The sequence below is a fragment of the Diadema antillarum genome, unplaced genomic scaffold, assembly GCF_040938485.1.
Source record: "Diadema antillarum isolate AM-2024a unplaced genomic scaffold, OU_Dant_1.0 scf00000167, whole genome shotgun sequence".
NCBI classification, from domain to species: Eukaryota; Metazoa; Echinodermata; class Echinoidea; order Diadematoida; family Diadematidae; genus Diadema; species Diadema antillarum.
Window position 1 is genome coordinate 1,527,307 of NW_027271056.1, and position 22,482 is coordinate 1,549,788.

Below are 22,482 nucleotides of genomic sequence, written 5' to 3' on the forward strand. Positions count from 1 at the left end.
TTGCCTCATGCGACATCTTTTCTGACTATTTTAAAAAGAAGAAATGCCTACGTGTTTCATATTGTGGACAGCAGCGTGGTTATTGCTTGTCTGTAGGCGTTATGTTAATGAAGGCTATTTGCTGAGGTTCTTTGTGCTTTTCTTTTGAATATTACATGTACTGAGCTGTCATTATGCTTGCAATAAATTCGTTTTGTAATATGGTTTGAAAAGTTTTGTCGTAAGTCTGCTCAATTTTTTTAACCTTCATTTGTATGTATTCATATTGTCTGCTGTTTGACACGATGATCATTTGTCAAATCTATAATATACAAACACACACGCACACACAACACAACAAACAGTAAAGCTGAAACAAGCCAGAGTACTAATCATGAACACATTTTTGGCGGCAACCGGTCAAATTTCACAAGTAGGTATTTTCACAAGTAGGTACTGAATGCTTGATCAATTCATATCATAAAGATGAAAAGCATTATCGGACTATTTCAATTGAATGTGAAAATATTTGTGTTATACACGTTTACAACCTTGCCATCGTCTTCACTGACGCACATTACGGAAACAATCAAATTCAACACGTTGGGGAAAATGAGTTAATAACTCCTCATTTAAATGTTTCACGTAAATCCCCACACAATGGAATGGTCACAATAAGGGAGTTCACGGTTGTGATTTGCGCATGTGCAAAACAAAGGTCAAATGAGAATGTCTGTGTACTGTATTTGCCACTGACTTTAAAACGTAAAGAAGTCTCAAGCAACTATGAGAATCTGAATTATGTCAGTACAATGTATGTGTTTCAGACTAAATTAGAACGTACAGGTGTAAGTCATTCATCAACACTGTTTAGCATAATCTCTCCATGCACTTTCTCAACATTGATTTAATTCAAGATGACATGCTTCAAGAAGGAATTCTTGATCACAACACATGTCCATGTTATATCAAAGTCTGTGGTGTAGGGGTCGAATGTGACATGCACTAACCATGAACTCCCTTATAAGGAAAGATAGCAAGACGTCAAAACAGAAGAGTCTTTTGTTGGTGCAGGTGTTAAACTGAGCTTACAAGCCAAGTACATATTTGCTATTCCTTACACCTGTGTATGTTCACCTGCACCTGTAAAAGAATATTCGATCGATAAAGCACAATGCAAGGTGCACGTGCCTTACATAACCAGTCAGACATATCGATACAGTCCATGTGATTGTTAGCTTGCAAACGTCCGTTGCTAGGTGAGGCATAATTGATATTAAGAGATAGGTTTCCCCGCTGTGCAATTCAGAGTAGCGACTTTTTTTAAAATCATGGATGGTTTGTCATCCGAAAAGGAAAAAACAAAGATTCGATTGGTTTGTTCTGATAATCCACCTTGTTACTGCTCTTGTTAGCAAAAGATAGTGCATGCATATTCAAAAATGAAAAGATTAAACACACACACACACACACACACACGTCATTAAAAAAAAAACCATCGTTTTTTCATTCAAGTTACAGGCCAAATCAAGCTTGCGTCCTATCCACGCTAACCCATTGCCTTGAAGACATAGTAATACCCCACCGGAATTCATACATGCAAAATCCAATTCTCGTAAGCCCTGGCCTAAAGGGCTTGATCATTGGTAGGGCAACGTCGTCTGCTTAGGCACACTTGGCATACCATCAATAAAAACTGGAAAGCTAGCAAACGTTAGCCATTCTGTTCAATGTTTGAAAAGTAAAACTTTGGGTAAACTAGTGTTTACTTTTCAACCTTAGGGGCAGGGAGGACTAAAGCAGGAGAGCAAATAACGAAGGAAATGTGTTTGTTTACTGTGAAGAAGGGTATTTTATTTTGAAAGGGGGCTCCTGCAGGCCCTAGCAGGTGAGAATAATAGAATTTAGACAGACCCAGAAATAGGGAGCGAATATTGTGTTTGACCCAGTGTTGCTTATTCATGGAATTAGCACTAGATATCACAACCTCTCTGTAAACATTATTTGGTTACCAAATATATCATATCTTACAGAATAAATGTGCTGTCATTTTTATGACATTTTAGCAAGTAGAATACGTGCTTCCTTAGCATGAATAGTCGGTACATATTTTTTGAAAAGAGCAACTCAAGAATCCCATTAATAACTTAACTTCAGAAAAACTTCCGAAAGAGATAATTGGCAAATATTTCTTTTGTGGAATATTTCATGCTTGACTTTTTGTGATGAGGTAAAGGGATAAATCTGATTTCTGACTGGCAAACAAAAAAAAAAAGATAAGAAAGGTTATAATCTCTGACAATTTCAGTTAATTCCCCCTCATTTTACAGAATTAAAAAGATGATGACTCTGATTAAAATAATGACAATCTTCTAGAAATTGCAAACAGTTGTCTTTTTAACTATTTCCATCGGCTCTATCACTCTCCAGAGATAGGGCATTCATTGCACTCATCTACTGATTATATCTTTAAACATGAACTCATCCCATAAACCGGAGGCGATAACAACTGTTTCCAGTCCTGCCTGGAGCAATCACCAATCAATCAGTGGAATTTAAAGGACAAGTTCACCTTCATAAACATAAGGATTGAGAGAATGTAGCAATATTAGTAGAACACATCATTGAAAGTTTGAGGAAAATCGGACAATCCGTTCAAAAGTTATGAATTTTTGAAGTTTTTGTGCAGTAACCGCTGGATGAGAAGACTACTGCAGTGTGTGAATAATTTAGATGTCACATGCGTACAACAATATAAGGAAAATATAAAGAGAATTTCACAAAAGTTCATCTTATGAAAAAAGTTCACATTCCCCCGACTCGTTACCGACAAATGTTATGGGTAATATTATTCCCCCTGCCTTTAAAAAGAGCCAAGTCAAGTGCTCTTTTATTATGTGAAAAAAGTGAAAATATGTTGAATTTTCTTTATATTTTCTTTATACTGTTGTACGCATATGACTCACAAGCTGTAGTAGTCTCCTCATCCAGCGGTTCCAACACAAAAATTTTAAAAATTCATAACTTTTGCATCGATTGTCCAATTTTCCTCAAACTTTCACTGATGTGTTCTACTAACATTGTTGCATTCTCTCAATCCTTATGTTTATGAAGGTGAACTTGTCCTTTAACGACTTCAAAGAAAAACGGGAGTTTCCCATAATCTAACACTTTAACAACCACTGGCAAATACACCACCAAAAAGATGACATTTATATTTTTAAGTATGATGGTCTTAAGAAAGTTAACGCACTTAACAAACACCTACGCACAAACATAAAAAGTATCAATACACACAAATTAACCGTCGGCTAACTTATGTCCAGCACACGGTTCCAGTGGCTGGAAGAAGGCATGTCATGTAAAGAAACGCCGATTGATGACGCCGCTTTGATTTTTGACGAGTCGTGCAGACGCATTTATCTTATTTTATTGATATCTCTCAGCTATATTGATAACACATCCTCTTTCAATTCTTCTTTTCAGCAATATTCTTTCAGAAGGATTACAAGAGCACAGAAAATTTGATCATCACACGACCTTCTCACGACACATCGAGATGCCGAAATAACTTATTTCCTACTAAATTTAAAAATTATCTCCTTGTAGATTGTATAGATAACTTACCTACATTTTCTTCAATCCAGAAACACAGGTTGTTATCGAAGAGGACTCGAGACGAAAAGTAATCTTCATGAGCAGGACGCTACAGCATGAAGATAAAATGATTGTTCTTGGGGTTTTTTCAGTTAAAATGTATATTTATGTGTATCTCCATATAATTTATCTTCCTTGCTACAGAGACCCAGAAGCTACCCAACATTCATGCCACCTCGGCCCCTAGAGGGTCGGATCTCTCGGCTGATTGGCCCCAATCAGATGGTACGATGTGTCATCAAGGACGGCCGTATCGCTTACGTCCCCTACTACCCCAAGATTGAGATCGAGATGGACAAGGTAAGACGAGATGGACAAAGGACAGTCGTTGTGTTTCCCATGTTATCTTAGGAATTATATGGCTATCAGCTTCAGCACTACTAAAATAAGGTTCGTCATAGATTATCTCACTGCATTGGCGCCATGATGTCTATGATTAAAAGTTTGACACGTAGCTTATTCTTTTTGCATAGCTTTGTGACAGTTTCATAATTGCAGTCATAGGGTTTGCGATCCTATGTTGGTGCTGCATCTAATCTGGACACGTCAACTATCGTCTATGATACAGAGACAATGCACCGCCAAATCATCTGTCAATTCTATCTTTGTTTTTAAACCACAGGTTCGCGAACACAAGAACCTACCAACGGAGACGGCGGAGCAGTTTCAAGACCCTGGCCTTACCCTCCAGTGGAAACGCCTTGAGAAGGCTCGACACCCAGATCTTCATCTCCGCAAGATCGAGGAGAAGAAGCAAGAAGCACTGCAGGAAATCGACCCTGCCAACACTCTTCCTATCGGTGACAACAGCTACAAGCCTTTGGAGAAGGTCAAGGAGTCCAGCTACTTGAAGAAGATGGCGGAACAACGCCGCGAGGAGGTAGAAGACCTTAGCTTAAAGTCGAGATGGAAGCAGGCCGAAATGCAGGAGCATCACCACGATCTCCAGGAGCTGAAGCGGAAGGTGGACTACACAACGGCGTCTCTGCAGAAGCAGGTCTACTACGACACTCTTCACAAGATATACACCAGTAAACCCCCATTCTACTACGATGGGGACAATCCATACGAGTACGACTACGTCACGCCGTGGGACTACCACAAGACATCAACCATGACAGATTACTACAAAGTAGACTCTGATGTGCTAAGGATGATGGAGAAAGAACAAGAGAAGAGGGATGCTCAGTTCATCGGGTCTCCAGGCCGCAGTCCCTACGTCATGCCAACATACACTCAGCAGCAGTTGATTGAGGGACGGCCAAGATCGGTGTCGATGGAAAAGGCTCAGAAACCCGTCCCACAATCCACGTACATATATAGTTACACACCCGAGAACATGAAGACCGTGGTGACGCAAGACAACCCCAGGTTGGATCTCTGGGACATGAGTCAGCCACTGCCCAAGATCTACAACAGCAACCTGAGCTCGGGCACTACGTCGAAGAGCAACGGCTCGCCCAAGCAGGTCTCCATCTCCGACAGGGTGAAGGTGGCTGATGGAGGGAACGTCGAGCCACTCAGAACACATGAAGAGTCATTGACAAGTCACGAAAGAATGCTCCGGACGAGCATGAACACCCCGAACGAGCCGGCCTACCAGAACCCTGGAAGTAATCCGGTCGTCGATGCACGTCACACTAACCCAGAAGGAAATCGTGACTGGCGGTTCGACTGGGCACCAGGTTATCCGCTAGGACCACGACCACAGACTACGCTACTTAAGCAGCAGAACGCTTTCACCAAGACTGAGGCAAGGCGGGAATTTAACACAACCTTCCCCGAAACCAATCCCGATCTCCGGGACAACACGTTTGATGGAAAGAAGCACGAATTCCAAGGAGAAAACTCGTTTTACTGGCACTGATTTTTTCAGAAACTGAACTGAGGGAGACAAAGTGACCAGTCACAATGTCCTATCCCACATTTAGTGAAGAGGAAACTTGTGTCTTGATTACCGGCAAATGGCTCTCAAATGTAGGCCTATTAGCTAAAGACAGGTGTAAGAAAAATGCAAACGCTCCCATTTGAGAACGGATGGTAAATTATTTTTGTGTCCTGTGTATCTGGATCTTTCAGGAAAATGGTTTTGTTCAGGAGAATTAAATGATGCAAGGTTTGGGCGACGTCGGCCTTATTGTGAGCTGGATTGTTCACTTGATATTTTGGTAGAGCCGACAAAAGGAAGGCGAACACTAAATATCCTATGCAATAGAAACCAAGGTTTTAATGAATCATGGGTTGAAAGATTTAGTGGCAATTGTTCTTATTCCGTCCTTAATTGTCTATCTTTTAGAACCTAAGTCAATTATTATCGAATGTATAGCACATGAAAAGATCTTTATCTGTTTCTATTTAACGGTAAAACATAAGTGCAACTATCGTGTCAATATTCAAGTGTTCAATTTGGTTATATTTTTGCTTGATTTTGCATTGACAATATTAAAATGCTCTTTTGTTAGATTGATTGTATGTATATAGTTTTGGTTTTTTTGAGAGAAGGTTTAAAGTGCCTCATGCTATATATGCACATCTATACATATACTTTGAAAGGTTGCCTTATGCTCAAATAATATCTTCTTAATTAAGAATGTTGCCAATTTTTGATTCACCGATGCACATTTTATATACACCTGTATACACTTATCTTTCATGTTTTGATATTTTCACCTTTTTTTTTCTTTCACCAGTAATGTCGATGAAAGAAGATCCCTGTTGATGATTTTATGTGATTTTGTGCAATCGTTATTCATAAGGACAGTAAATAACTACAGAAACAATTATTTTCAACCATGAAACAAATAAGTAAGTTATTCGTAATGGCGAGCAATCACATATCACCTTGTTCATCACCTACTCAATAGGCTTTTGTTTCAAGTAGGATTTGAGAAACATTGTATATGAAACTTTGGCAATTGATGTGCTAAGGCAATGTTCACTGCTTTTAATCATCAACTTTTAATGATCTTACAGGCAAAGTATGGCGTGGAGAGCAATGAGCGTATGTACGTATGTTTGTGTGTGTGTGTGTGTGTGTGTGTGTGTGTGCGTGCGTGAGTGCGTGTGCGCGCGCGAAGGGTCGGGGAAAGGGAAAGTGAGGTTTTGTATACATTTAGGTAGAAATCATGTTCTACTAGCACCCGCCTCTAACAGACGCTTTTACATTGAAAGTACGTCTCTCGGATTTCCCTTATCAAAGAGGAACCAAAGTAATGGGTATCACATGCCCCAGAAAGTAATTAAATTTGATTAAGCTTACAATTCATGAAAGTAATATGTTTTTTAAATTATTGTTTACTATCGTACCATTTTCAAGTAATTAAACTCAGATTCATACTCAGGTAAAGGCTACTAAGGCGGGACAACGAAATGTTTCTTGTCAAATCTGTGTAATGAATCACTAATTGCTTTAAATTTACAAACGTAAGTTCAGTACGTAAAATCAACCGTAAACTGTGTTCAACATTGGAAGAAAATTTAACGAACAGGAAACATACAAATTCGAGATTGTGTAACGATACATTGTACATAAAGATCTGTATACAGCATCTAAAGACTATTTTGTTCATCTCACGGCCTTTTCCTTGCACCATTTTACGATATGTGATATCGAGATAGTCATGTTCCTATGTGTAATACGAGATTGTTGTTTCCAATATGTACTATCGCTGTATTGCACGGTTTGAGCTGCATTAAAAAAAGAAGAAAATGATTCATCACCGAAAAAAAAAATCCCCTTGTGTCTGTCTGTCATTCTTTTCCAGATCGTCTGTTACTGTGTATCATACGTCCCAAGAAAAATTACAATCGGACTTTCTGCACGTATAACATTAAAAAAAGTGAATCAATCGAAATGCAATTTCAGTACATGAAACTATAATTTATTACCCTCATCCTGCAGAAAACCCCAGTCGATTTGCTTCAGTGGTCACGGAAAAATTTTGGGATCTTTGTAAAGAATGCCAGAAGTTACTTCCTTCCAAGTTTTGTAAGGAGACCAGTTGTCCATTCTGTTCTCTCATAAAAAAAAAAAAAAAAACTTTTGAAAAGGAACTGCTTGTTTCTGTTTGTTTGCAAACATTGATAAGATGTGAAAACGTATGATGAAAGAAAGATTTGAAGTATTAACGCATGGAAGATTGGATTTAGCTCTTCCTTCCTTTTCTGTTTCCCGTTTCATCTTTTTCCATCAAGATAACCATGAACAATGATATTTACTTCCTTTTCTGCAAGATGTACGTAACAAGTTATTGTTTCATACCCTGAAATAGCTTTTATATTGTTGAATTATTTGAAAGTTATCAATGTGGAAAATCCGATTTTATTTCTCTAATTTGACATACGGTATTTCATCACAAAATGACGATATTCAGATAATTATACATGCATTTCTGAATACAATGTACTAAAAAGAACTACGTTCTAAATGGCAAAAATATCAACAATTTGATAATGACCTCGATCAGGTTTATGCACAACATGATTTCAGTACCAAAATTATTGAGAAATTGATTTTGTGGAATCGTTCCTGTAAAGTAGTACTACAATTTACGCGTATACTGGGCCCTTCTTTCCTTAAATGTCACTCGACATATGACTTGTATCTAATATCCCCATTCTACCGAGATTTTCTCTCATCGGTCACTCATCGGAAGCAAGGTTTATCAATTCCGGCCACCCACCGAAGAGAATCGGATCACAGTCCAATGAATATGACTTGTGTTGGTCGACTATAAGGTCAGTGTCAGACATGATGTTGGGCAGTGATCCGATGAGGATCACGCGCGACATGTCTGACATTCACCCGATAGCCGACCAACCAAGTCGGATTCATCAGACTGCGACCCGAAACACTTCGGTTGGTGGCCGGAAGCAACAAACTTTGCTTCTGATGCGTGACCGATGAGAAAAAATCTCTGTGGAATGGGGGTATTAAACGTAACAAACAGAATTGCTGGAATCATTTTTCCGGTAGAATGCGATGGTTTCAGATGTCTGTGACAGCGATGCAAACAAACATGCATTGACACGACCTCGGCCATTACAATATAGCTTTAATCATAATCTTTCGCATCCTGATAGATACAATCAATATAATACAGATACAAAAAGAACGCATCTCTTACGACATGTTCAATATAACTTTCTCTGAGAGTCATTGTCTTGTTACCAACAAGAAAGGCTAGCTAATAACACTAAATCACAAGCCGTCTTCTGGAAAAAAAAAAAAGTGACTAAACATCCAAATTGCATTGAACATCATACAGAATCAATTGCACTGACCAACATCTGTGTAATTCCACAAGAACTGTGCAAGACGACTATTGAAACACTCCATTTGACACCATACAGTAGCCCTTTCATATAAAATAGGTCACTGCTGACCAATACAAAAAAAAAAATATCCTCGATATTTTGAGTAGCATAGTAGTAGTAGAAGTAGTAGTAGCAGAAGTTTCAGTATTCAGTTTCAGTAAGTTTCATTCTCCACTTGTATAAAAGAAAAATAAGTTTGACAGTGTATGACAATATAAAAGATATTCACAAGTCATGAAAATATAAACAAGAGTTCTCATTACAAATATATAATCATGTGAATAATACATATATTTCATGACAAATCTTGAAGTATTCAGGTGGAGGACACGGTTATCAATAAGTAAATCGCTTGACTTGGATAACGGCCTCTAAAAGTCAAAATGGCAATAGTAATGCTCGGTGTAATGAAGATGATGATAATGTTAGCTCCAATCGAAGGGGAGAGGTGATATCTCACAAACTATACAGTCAGTCGCCTTAAGAAAAGATGAGGAGAAATATTCATGGAAGCTTGATGGCATGGCAAAGTACTTTTATACTTTCATTGGAAATAAAGTTGCCACAATAAAGATAATAAAAAGTTAAGAACAGTGATCAAAATAATAATCATCATACTTCTACTACTACTACTACTACTACCACCACCACTAATGATAACAGTAATAATAATAATAATAATAATAATAATAATAATGATAATGATAATAATAATATTAATGATAATAATTACTATTACAATAATAATAATTATTATTATCATTATCATTATCATTATCATTATCATTATTATTATTATTATTATTATTATTATTATTATTATTATTATTATTATTATCATTGTCATAACCATCATTATTATAATTATTGAAATTACAACTTAGCAGTCTCTAATTCATGATAGTCTCTTCAGTGTCAGCAGTGCTATTACAGAGGGAACAGCCATTACCAGTACATGTACATGTATATCAACTCAACACTGCCAGCGACATACAATGTATTTAGACTCCTGAGTGTAGGTAGACAACAAGTGTGAAAGTCTTGTCTGGGGATGTAATCACTGGGTAGTATTTGAACTTGAGACCTTTTGTCTGAAAGTCAAGGGCTCAATCCAGTCACCCTTTTCACGCAGTCCCACAATGTCAACAGACGTGAATTTATTGTGACAAAAATTATCACCATCAAAATGGATACAGTATACACTGTGCCTACAATACACGATGTCTGCATCTTAAATTAAAGGGATCGTATAGTTTTGGTTGAGACTCAACTTCAGGTTTTTATCATTTTTTTGGTGAGATAGTGAGAAGCCTCTTATGAAATATGAAAGAGCATGTAATTACATGAGGATTTCAATGTTTATTTGATAAAAATTGATTTTGAAATGGCTGGATATCCCAAAAAGAGTAATCCTAATGCGTGTGGGACCCACACTTCATGACGATCTTTTTGTTTTACTTTGTTTTTGGATGTTTCAGCTATTCCAAACCAGATTTTCATCAAATAAACTTTGAATTCCTCTTAAAATGGTATGCTCTGTAGTATTTCATAAGTGTTTTCTTGGTATCTCGCAAAAAAAGTTAAAGCCCAATTTTCATCTCCACCAATACTGTACCATCCCTTTAAGACTACACCGTCAATGAACGGTTAAAAAAAAAAGAAGATAAAGAAAATACACTATCATCATTGTGAAACCTACAAGCACCTGTTACACTTTAATGTGAGCACACTAAATTAAACCCTTCACTGGATTGATTGGTACTTCACAGTCGAGATTCTCATCAACAAGTGATGCTAATTGATGTGTGGATTTGTTTCATGCTGAGATATTCATTTCAAGCTTCCAAAGTTCATCATTACCCCTTTGCATGACAGAACGGATGCACCAAGTATTAATCCTATTGATAATGGCCATACATCACAGCCACTGGGTTACAGATGATCCTAATCCAAACAACAGGCATTAATGTTAGGCTGTTGGGAATAACACAAGAACATTCTTTCCTGTTTAGTATATGGCCTGGACATTAAGACCATGACAAACATTTGCACAGCTTAGTAATCTAAAGAGCTACAAAACAACTTGAAATTGAAAGGAGAAAGAATATCCATATACGTAATTTATGCAATTCCATAATCTCTCCCTCATTCTCTGCTTCTAGCTTTCCTATTCCACACAGGATATCAAGATCATTTATGCAATAAAAGTAGAAACAGGAGTGACAAATAGTAATGCTTATCACAACATTTGGAATGGAAACTTCGATAGTATGAGTTTCACACACTGTAAAGGCTTATTTTTAACATCTGCATGTACTGTATTCATCACTTTTTATATATCGGATACAAACTCTATTCCTGTTTTCAAAGAATTCCGCATATCAATGGAATAAAGGCAGCAGCCAATCAGAGATGCGGAACTCAAAAGGAACGGTGTCTACATGTCTTTTCACACAATAACTATGGTTGAAACTTTCCACACAAGACATTTTGAAAAGTGCACATATCTGCAATCAAATTTCATACAATGGAATTCATGATTTAGTATAAAACTGTGCAAGGAAGATATTCTTACGTCTTTTCATCACTTCCTTGACGAACGTTCCACAAAATTTAGTAAATCGAGGAAAGATTGCCAAAGAGAAGCACTCCGAAATAGAGTTGCCGTGTTCAATAGTAGAAAAACAATCCATGCTGGCACCATCAAAAGTTAAAAACTCCATGCACAAACTTTCAGTATTACTATTGCATATCATGCACCTAGCATGTTTGAAAATTACAAATGCTACTAGATGATATATACCATGCATGTCGTTGAAAATAAACAAAGACAAAAAATAATGGATTTCAGAAATGCACAATTGTACTTAGATGCATACATACCAAAAGCATAATACCGGCTCTATGAATCATGGCATTATATGACATTTGTGGCAACACAAGTCTAGTCAGATTGTGATACATGTACTATGCAAATATATTGACGAGGCTTTCAATGTACTTGTAAAATCAACTCTCTCTACTCCCCACCCATCTCCCTTTTCACATCATACATTCTCTACATGTACAACAACTGTTTCTGTCCTCTAAATACTGACAGAACCATACCTTGATCATCAGTGGAATACATTTGTGAGGTACACAAGCCCATAAAGCCTTATGTTTATATTAACAGAGGATGGAAAGCATATAGAAATACTGCCACACAAGTACAGCATTACTCAGCTATTTACATAGATCAGCTCCAAATTATGGCCTGTTTAATTCAAAGTTCATTTTTGATGTTAACATTGTATGTTCATTTTGTTAGTTCATTTTCATTGTACACAGAAAGTAGTGTTAATCTTCTCCACTGTTAGTGTAAATAGATGCATTATTCTTCTCAAATACAAACAAACCTTTGATCTTTATTGGGGCCAACAAAAAGAAAAAAGATGTAATTTTGTGGATGTCATTTTCACATACACTACAGATATGGATGTGAGTAAATTTCTGATTCACAAGAAATATTGAACATGCAAACAATCCAGAAAAGGAGCCAAAACAAATACAAAAACCAGTAAGTCTGAGCAATTTTGCCAAGACAGGTATCTAGCCATGACCCTTGCCTGACATTCATCTGGAAGACACACAAGCAGGTAAGAAATATTTCCACTTTAGTAGCACACAGGCATCAAAGCATGAAAAACATCTAAACATTTTCCAAAAGGCAGCCATGTTGTCACTTCTCCACGGATTCACTAAAAAACAGATGATGACTATGAGGGCCTTGGCAAATGTAGATATTATACTCATATTTTCACAAATTACTGAAGTATTTGCAGAGTCAACCACAATTATCAATGAAAGAGGGCAAAATGGAGGAAATTGCGCAATGGGCAACTGTACCTCAAGTACATGTAACGTTCATCAGTGTTTCACGGTTTCACGGTATCACGGTATCACGGTTGAAAAGCTCCATCCGGAACATCACTCAACGTTGATAGCGGTCTGTGAGGGAACAGTATCTAATCGAGCTGTGTGCTCTTTAGCTTTTGTTTGAATGTCATTGAGCCCTTGATGGAAATTAATGAGTGGGGAAGGGAGTTCCAATCTTTGGCAGATTTGGGGAAAAAAGACTGTTTGAAGCAGTTGGTCAGTGAAGTCAGTGAGTGTTGACTGAGCACAACATTACCACAGAGCCTTCCAAAGCAAGACAAAACCATTAACATTCCATCCCACAGATGTATGATAGCTATACACCACTGGGAAATAAACTGACCATGCTGCGTAACATACATAGAGTCAACCATGCCTAAGTTGAATCCAAAGGGACTAGTAAAAAAAAAATCCCTTGACTTACATGGATTTTGACTGACACAATAGAAACACGACAAGCTTCTATCCATTTGGGTTGGAATATTTAGCCAATTTTTTGATTTGTACAAGGTCGAATCATGTGAGGTTGACTGTAACTCTCATCACAGTAGAAAGAAGCACTTCATCAAAGGATGAAATATAGATTTTATCAAGATAAAATATAAATTATTTCCCATATCGCAGATTTAGTTTGTCCAAGAATTAATCATCATATTTTCTTATTCCATTGATGTATTGCAATTTGAAAACTACATCATACTTGAGGTATATTTCCCCTTGTGCAAGGACCAAGACACGTGGCATGCATAATAAAGTAAATCACATGAAGAAGTTGCTTGTCAAATATTTGAATTACTTTCATACAGACACACAAAAAAGTGAGCATTAAATTGTATCTACAAGCGTTACAATACTATATCATTATGATAATGTCTTTCAGTTCCTTGTTCTCAAGAAATATATGTCTCTCATACTCATTATAAAATATTGTGGTGCTACTTGTCATTTGATAGTAACACAGAGAAAATGTGATGTGAATTTCAAAATTGAGTAGAGATTATAACTGCAAGAAATTTGATAAATATTTTAAAAAGTGTGTACTCAGGAATGTGACAAAAGTTTGATAACTAAAAAAAAAAATGGTAACTTCTGTGATTATAGAGTGTGAAAGGCAACTGTGAGTTGTCATATATTCAGTTCAAATTTATATATACACACTTTTTATTTTTATACATCTCTTGAACAAATGTTTACATATTTAATACACATAGCATGGCACATACTGAATTCTGGTAATGTGAAGTTTCAATGGAAATATCTTTGTTACTCCAAACGGTTCCTACAGCTACAATACTCACAAGAACTTCTTCTATCAATTGAGAAAGCAAGAAAATTTGTCTGGGCCTGATTAAAATAAACAAACAAAATCTGCATGATTATTCAAATATGGCAGAAATCTATATGCCAATGGATTTAATTTTCTCTCTGCATTTATACAAAGAATAAGCCTGTTCATATCTGATATGTAATTCTGAATATACCATGGCACAACTTTTTTTTTTATACACTACATAATATGAATATTTCTCTGTAATAAAACTTTGTAAATTACTAATTTAGTTGAAACTCATCAACTTTTAAATCAACACCCCTAGAATGACTGGAAAACATATCGTCGGTTGAGAATGATAAGGGCGTTAAGTTGCCACAAAACCCATAGTGTTCAAGACCACTTAACGCCCTTCTCATTCTCAACAGACGATATAATGTTATACAGGTTTGAGCCTCAATAATAATAAGAATTATATCTTTCATTTATTTACAAAATAATTTTTCTACAAAATAATTTTTCTGAATAATGCAACTACATGACATGTAGCATTTACAAAATAAAGTCCATTCCATGAATGTTTGTCTGCACATTATATAAACCTAGCACAAAAACTTAATGTGTGAGATTTAGATGAAACATCACAAATAGATATTTGTATACATGGAAAATAAAGGAACACAAAATGTAGTCTTCACTCACCACTATGTGCTCTATAGCAAAGACAGCTATAAAGGGAAAACAAAGGGTTGAGATGTATTACCTCTGTTTGACACTGGAGACTATTAGAATCTGTCTGGCACAATATCTCTTTCTTTGATTTCTTGAAGATTTCGTTGTTGTTGATTTCTCTAAGGTTTCATTGTCATTGTTGCTTTTGGGGGAGGGAGTGGTTGTGTGGGGTATCGAACATTTCTTGCTGTACAAGATAAGAAGTGAGATGTCCAGAGTTATCCATCAAATATACCATGTGATATACAAAAATCACGGTCAAGCTACCAGTATACAGTGGCTAATGTATAGCTGATAAACCATACATCATCTCTCGAAAATGTCCGTGACCTACCCATTCGTTAGAATATCTGTATGCAAAAATAACAGCTTATACAGTATATCCACACCTACAATCCTCTCATTCATCCTTAACCAGTTGAGGACGGAGTGATTTTTCTATAACACGCATTTCCCATAGACACCTGCCTGAGTATTCTCGGGACTCGTCTTCAACCAGTTCATAACATATAAATGGTTGACTATATACTTTCTGCCGAGCTTCTATTGCAGTTGGAAAGCAAATCTTACACCAAGTACATCAAGAAACCTAGGTTCTCTGGCACAAGCTATGAACAAGTACTCAAGTATTGTGAATAACTTTCTTGAGGGAAATACACTAAATGATTCTAACAGCAAGCATCTGAAGGAAGGGTCAATCTTGACCATTGGAGAGAAAAGAGAAATCCACAAACTTCACCTCAATTTAATGATACTCTTAAGAATGCAATACTGTAAAAGTGGTTTCTTTCGCGGTGGTTTTATTTTCGCGCTTTTCGCGCTTTGAGGTTGAACCGCGAATTTAACATCACGCGAAAATGTTTTGAACTCGTCACTTGTACAACGCTATCATTACCGACCGCGAATTTAAACACACGCGAAAAAGTCTGCACCGATGGAAACCGCGAAAGTTTCTGTACGCGAAAGAAACCACTTTTACAGTACTCAAAGAATGCTTTGGCATGGCAGATTTCCTGCACATTTCAACTTCGACATCAAAGCCAAGGTATTTGAGTTCATGTGCAGGAGTTTGCTTCTTGTCATATACACAAGAGCATGCCCTGATTTCATCATACAACTACTCTAGAGTTCATCGGAAGAGTTGGTCAATCTTTTACCTCACAGTTCCAAGAACCTGCCTACAACTTCTTACATTTCCTAGATCTTAAAATATATGCATGGAGTACCTGATCAGTTATTACAACACACTGCATATTTGGAACTTCAAATCGATGGAAATATGGTACTGCTTAACACGAACATAAATGTCATACATAGAATTGCTTGTTGCAAATGTGCTTTGCAGATCTTTAACAAAAGAAAAGGAATAGCATCATAACATGGCTCATTTGTAGCCAAATCCTCTAACAAAACCTACCGATGCAAAGGTTATACCTCAAAGTGTTTCATATCAGCAGCACGGGAACACTTGACAATGAGTGATGAGTATTAGCACTGTTTCATTGCCGGCCCTTTAAAAAAAAAAATGAGATTGAATGATGTAAGCTGCGTGGCATTTCTGATTCTTTCCAGTTATTTCCAGAAACACTTAAGATGATAGAGGCTAGGATTAGGGGCACACTAGGAGTCAAAGACAGGATGTGTATTGCACAAGACATCTACTTCCCCCTTTTGTTGAGTCGCGCCTGGTTCCTGAGGTAAAACTGACTTTTCTCCTCCACCGTTTACAGCAGGTGCATCTACCAAGGTCCACTCGCTCTCTTGGCGACTGAGAGCAGCCGGATCCTGAAGCTCCTTCCCCTCCGGATGGGCGGAGTCCGTGGGCGGGGCTTTGCTCTTGGTGGGGACATCTTTCCCTGAGGACTTGGTCTCAAGCTCCTCCCCCATCCCATCAGCAGGGCCTGTGATTGGTGCACTGGTGTTGTTGTTGTTGCTGCTGGTGCTGCCGCTGTGAATGAAGGTCTCACGTGATTGGTCCATGTGTTTGATTGACATGCTACTCCGCTGTGTCAGCTCCTCCCCATCCGTGTAGTGATCGTCGTTGATGGCAATCTCCTCGCTGTCAATCAAACCCTGCATGAAGCGAAGCTTTCCATGAAGAATGTCCTTCACCTGCAATCAAAGTCATCACAAAAATTATGCACCATTCCTTTTCACATTAAGAGTTTATCTGAGGTGGCAAAGGAATTGTCCGTCAAGTGAATCCAAAAAAAAAAGAGAAAATAATGTAAGTGCATCACGATGTTCCCATTGAAATACATATAACTTCCTTTTTGGGACTATGCCACTTCCAATCAGCATAATTTTTACAAAAGGGGAAATTTAAGCTTTGCTAGATTTTCAGGAGATTATAATGTACACAGATATACAGCACCATACCACAGAGACATGGATTAAGGCCCTCAATAGGTCAAAAATGGAGATATTTCATACTGCTTTTATTGTCCTACGATTCACTTCAAGATATACCTTTACCATCCGGAGTAAAGTAAGTTTTAAGTGCTGACAATGACCTCCCAAATGCCCATTGAATTTTTTAAAAATGCACCATTTCCCAATTCAAGAGATGTGAGTGAAAGGGTGCTATTATCCTAAACCCTTTACCATGCTCAGTTTCTTTGAAGATCAGATCTAATATACTGAAACTATCTATTTGGCAGTGAATAGTGTTACATAATTACCCCCCCCCCCCCCCCACCTTACTGTTTCATAATGTCCATGATATGAGACTGTCACCATTTACTTGAACGGGTGGTCCAACTTACATTACAGTTGAATTTGTTGTTGTTGTCGTTGATTCTTTTTTTTTTTTTTTGGGGGGGGGGGGGGGGGGGGGTATTTTAGTGTGGTTTCCGAGGGGTGTATGGAAGGTATGGGAAGGGTGTATGGAAGGTATGGGAGATGGGATGAAGTGAATGTTGTAATATATAGCAGCTTAGCAAGTTACAGTCAAATGCATAGGCATATGTGGGGTTAAGACCCAATGAAACGATGCTGATGACCAGCTGCCTACCTGTTTGAGACCCGCCAGAGAGACAAACAATTCATCGTCTGTCTCCAGATTCAACTTTAACAGCTCCTCCTGCATTTGCACTATAATAACAGATGTAAGAGAGAGAGAGGGGGGAGAGGGGGATACATAAAGAGAGAGGGGAGAGATGAAAAAATCTTCACATACACCAGATCTAGGAATATTTTTCATTCCAGTCTATTCAGTTTACACTCATCTTCAAGGTGCTAGCACCAGGGCCCCATTTCATAAAAAGTTGATATGACAGCAACTCTTGCTGGAATGACAATTGTCATGGTAACGACAAGAATCCAACTTCCTGATTGGCTGTTGCTATGGGAAGTTGCCATTCCAGTAAGAGTTGTCATCCTAACATCTTTTATGAAATGGGTCCCTGAAGAATAACATAGCATCTAGGGTTTGCTTTGATTGAACATTATGCTCTGTGGGAGCAAATATGGTAAAAACACAACATAAGAGTCGAGTAGAGCTGACTACATCTTAAGGGGCAAACTTATGACTTCATGTAGAGCAGCTATTGTCAGGCTGATGTTATTCCAGTAATACATATTCTTTTGTAGACGAATTCACATGCATACAGGTTTCACATGCAGCGAAACTGAATTACAAAAAGAAGACAATTAGAGCAAGAGTGATGTAAGGGGGTGATTAAAATCACAAACAAAATAAAAGCAGTACGGTACTTGATCTGGAGACATTCCCGCTCAATTAGTAGATTAGTATTAGCATTATAGCTGCTGTGGTGTTACAAGCACAATAGAAAAACAAATATTGGAAAGCAACGACGTGTCCCTTATTAAAACATGAGCATCCTGTGTTTGGAATGGACACATTCCTGTTTCTAAACAGTGATTCAGATTAAACTGGGCATGGTGTATTGGCCTGTACATCCACTGGACGGTGGAATACTTACTGATGTGAGCTTCCATCTTGGTGGCACAGTATCTACACATGTTCTGGAGCTCGTTCACTTTGCTCTGGCTGGCGGCCAACTGCTGTTCCATCTCTGCCTCCTGAGGGCGACAAACAACAATGGCACATCTATCGAGCAATGCAACCAATGATGTGACATGCATGTAGTGTCTATCAGTGTACCACGCTATATTCTTCTCTGTCAGAATCACAGATGTTTTTGCAATAATAATCTATCATGCTGAAATCAAACTCTGTGACACAAGTGTGTTCACTTAAAAATCTTCAAAATGTGCTCTGATTGAATGTTTGTTTTTTCATTGGAGCTGTCTGTGATGGACCAAATCAAAAGACAGCTCATTAGTGTCAGATGAGTGGGAAGGGGATGACCTTCTTGACTTTATTCATTTATTCATCAGTCACTGGGAGTAGATTTCATGGAAGGATTTCAAGGAAAACCTAAATTGTATCCATAAAGTGCATTTGCCCTGAACAATTAGGGAGGAACACAATTATTCCAAGAAAATGGAAAGAAATGCAGTGTTGTGTTTCAAACTGCAGAGCTGACAGGCATTTTGTTTCAAAAAGCACATCCTGCAGAGATGCTAACTTTTTGACATTAAAAAAAAAAGCCAAAACAGATGGAATGTCCTAAAATATCTGTTTTTAAGGGCAAATCAGATTTTCATGAAATCTTGATACCACCACTATCCTGTTGGCCCTGGGCCAGTAAAATGTCAGAAAAAAAAAGGTTTCTCTAGTAAGAATGGGCAAGTAAAATGTTGCTACTTCATCAACATTGATGGGAAAATTGTAAGGTATCTGCATATTTCCTGCCCATTTAGGCTTGTCCTTCAACATATTCATAGGGGTTGCAGGAATATAGTAGTACATCTTTCCATGTGATGAACTAGTCTTCTGCAGTTTACACAACTGGCTTCATTTTTTGTTCATTCAAAAGATGAAAAATTATTCTTTCAAGAGGCGATATCATATTATTATATTTCACTCTGTTTATCGTACTGACTACTATAAAATCATATTGGTTGGCATCTTTGCATTCTCTTTTGCTTTTTTAACCCTTACTGCACTGGGGGGGGGGGGCCTGGGAGGCCCCCCCCCCTCCATACTTTTGGCAATTGCTTCGCGACTGCTGGGAATTTCGGATTCTCGCTTCATGACTTTTTCCCCTGAAGTCTTGCGCACATTTTAATACCATATTTGTCCATATCGGACCTACCTAGGGGGTGTTATGGGCCAATTAGTATGCGCATGTCATTAAAACGGCTAATCGCTGCATATATTTGTGTACAGTTACATACTGTCAATAGACCATGGCTTGCATTACTTTGTAAATTTTGCTCAGGAATTGGTTTTCCACTTGGTTCATGCTTCTATATTGTTCTGAAATAAATTGGGCAAAGTTTAGAAACAATGATATACAGAAGGAATATAAAACAATAGAAAACATAAGAAATAAAAACAATACAAAACATAACAAAAAAGTTGTTTTTTCTCGTTTTTTTCTCTCTCTGATTTATAAACACATTTGGGAAACATTATTCTTCATTATTACACAGTTTTCATGTAATTTTGTACTTGTTTAGGCTGAAATTATGAAAATATCCCCCAAATGCATAAAATATGCATTATGAATAATTAATTAGCTAATCATGCAAAAAATTTGCATAGTTGATTAAAATAAATTACACCATCAGATTCAGCACGCGAAGATTTATCAGCGTGCAAATTTTCAAGTTCATCGGACATTGCGTTTCCGAAATCAATGGCCCCCCCCCCAGTATTTTCATGGAGCCAAATAGCCCAGTACAGTAAGGGTTAAGACATTTGAACAAAATATTTACAGAAAAGCTTAGCTTCTTACAGAATTAATTCTATCTGTAACTGTACATGCACACAAACAAACACACACAGACACAATCAGATTCAATTCTCTTGCAAGAACAGCACAATATTGTCAAAAGAATCTGTTACATCCTCCAGACTTGGGACCATGTTGGCCCCTGACAGCCCCCCACACCTCTTGGCTTACCCTTTTACTTGTACTCCTGGGCCTGGAGAACATCTTGGGCTGTGGGGGCGCCAGTCTCTCTACCTTGGGCGGAGTGTCGCTGCTCGATTTCAGAGACTCCATGCTGGAGGCAGCGCCTGACTTGGAGATGACCCTCAGGTTCCTGGTCTGGACATCAGTTACAGGGTCAGCTGACTGGGCAAGGGGATGGGGCAAGTCTGGAAGAGAGCAAGCAGTCGGGAGATGCATTCAAATGAACGACTCTAGCACCTTAATGCAACTGACTGACAAATTGCCCTTCACATACTTGCCAACCTTAAAAACTAAGAAATAGGGACAATTTGCTGTACTATCTTTAAGAAATAGGGACATTGTTTAATTTCCTTTACATTACTACATACAGAATTTGAGGAAAAAATGAGACAAAATTGAAAAAAAAATCAAAAGATTGCACTTCCAACTGCCAAAAATGAAAGGAATGCCCTTTAAAACAGGGACAGTTCCAAAGTACACCTTTATTGACACAAATTAATACTGATTATTCAGTGTCAGAGTAATATCAATGATAAAAATCATGGAAATGCACTCTCTCGAGTGGGATTGAAAACCATGATCTCCTGATGGCTAGACAGGCATCTTTTCCACTAATCTACCAAGCTCTCATCCCAATAGCCAGTGATGGTTGTAATCTCTTGTAGCAGCAGGTACTGCTTATTTATTCATTTAGGAGATGTGTTACAGAAGCATAATCTATGGTTGGCATGCACTGAAAGACAGTGAAATTGTGACATAGGTATAATCTTTTGATGGCATAATTGGTGCTACTTGTGTCACTTTCACATTGTCTCTCATACCTTCAAAGTGACATTGAACTGTGAATTTAACTTTTGTTTGAGATTCTCAGATCTCAAGATTTTCCTGTTTTTCCATCATCATACTTATTTTACTATATAGCAACTAGATCTTGAGCAAATTCATTCAAACAAGCAATGAAAGATAAAAGCTTTCAGTGCGGAGCACCTATCAAAATGTTCACCTTCTGTGGTCTTGGACTTGCCCGCCCTTGACCCTTTATCCTTCTGACCGCTGCTCTTCCCGATCCTCCTGAGGCTGTTGAATCCCTGGGTGACGGCCATGGAGGTCTTCTTTGCCGCCCCACTGCCGGGCAGGGGCTTCTTGGGCACCGCGATGTTGCCTCGGGAGGTGGAGAGGACATTGCCACTCTTCACCTGGGAGTAGATGTGGAACTGGTAGTTTGGCTGCCGTGGGTTGTTCTGTTATGGGTAGGGAGGAAGGAGTGTGATAGGATGATCAATGTGGGAAGTAGAATTCGTTAGGGGCTTGTTACAATGATGTATTATTTCTCTCTACTTTGTTACAGTCCTTACTGCCTGCATTATCAAAACCTAACTTTCAACTCTTTCTGACATGTTTAATGGCTGACACTATCATACATGGACACACATGGATCATTCCAGTCAGGTTAGAGTCTGATGCATATTCCACATGGAACTGGGTAATGGGACTGTTGTGAGAGCTCTACATGATGTGACACATAACAGAAGTTAACATGGCATCTTTTGCACTCATGTGTCAAATAAGAGCAATAGACATGCATCTCTGACTTAAGCAAAG

The 22,482-nt window shown here is 38.0% G+C and overlaps 2 protein-coding genes across 2 annotated transcripts in view; one reads left to right on the top strand and one right to left on the bottom strand.

Annotated features, from left to right (window-relative positions):
• The window catches only part of LOC139722530 (uncharacterized), a 28,860-nt gene extending 23,042 nt beyond the window's left edge, over positions 1-5,818 (top strand). Inside the window, exons 8-9 of the mRNA XM_071633817.1 lie at positions 3,781-3,936; positions 4,259-5,818. Coding sequence (XP_071489918.1) covers positions 3,781-3,936; positions 4,259-5,503 — 1,401 coding nt within the window. The 3' untranslated portion in view covers positions 5,504-5,818. The remainder of the gene's footprint in view (positions 1-3,780; positions 3,937-4,258) is intronic.
• A 9,728-nt stretch (positions 5,819-15,546) lies between these two features.
• LOC139722599 (TBC1 domain family member 5-like) overlaps positions 15,547-22,482 on the bottom strand; it is a 39,095-nt gene continuing 32,159 nt past the window's right edge. The window contains exons 11-15 of the mRNA XM_071633900.1: positions 21,884-22,121; positions 20,869-21,065; positions 18,817-18,916; positions 17,886-17,965; positions 15,547-16,984 (exon numbers count right to left, since the gene is read on the bottom strand). Of these exons, the coding sequence (XP_071490001.1) occupies positions 16,493-16,984; positions 17,886-17,965; positions 18,817-18,916; positions 20,869-21,065; positions 21,884-22,121 (1,107 nt within the window). The 3' untranslated portion in view covers positions 15,547-16,492. The remainder of the gene's footprint in view (positions 16,985-17,885; positions 17,966-18,816; positions 18,917-20,868; positions 21,066-21,883; positions 22,122-22,482) is intronic.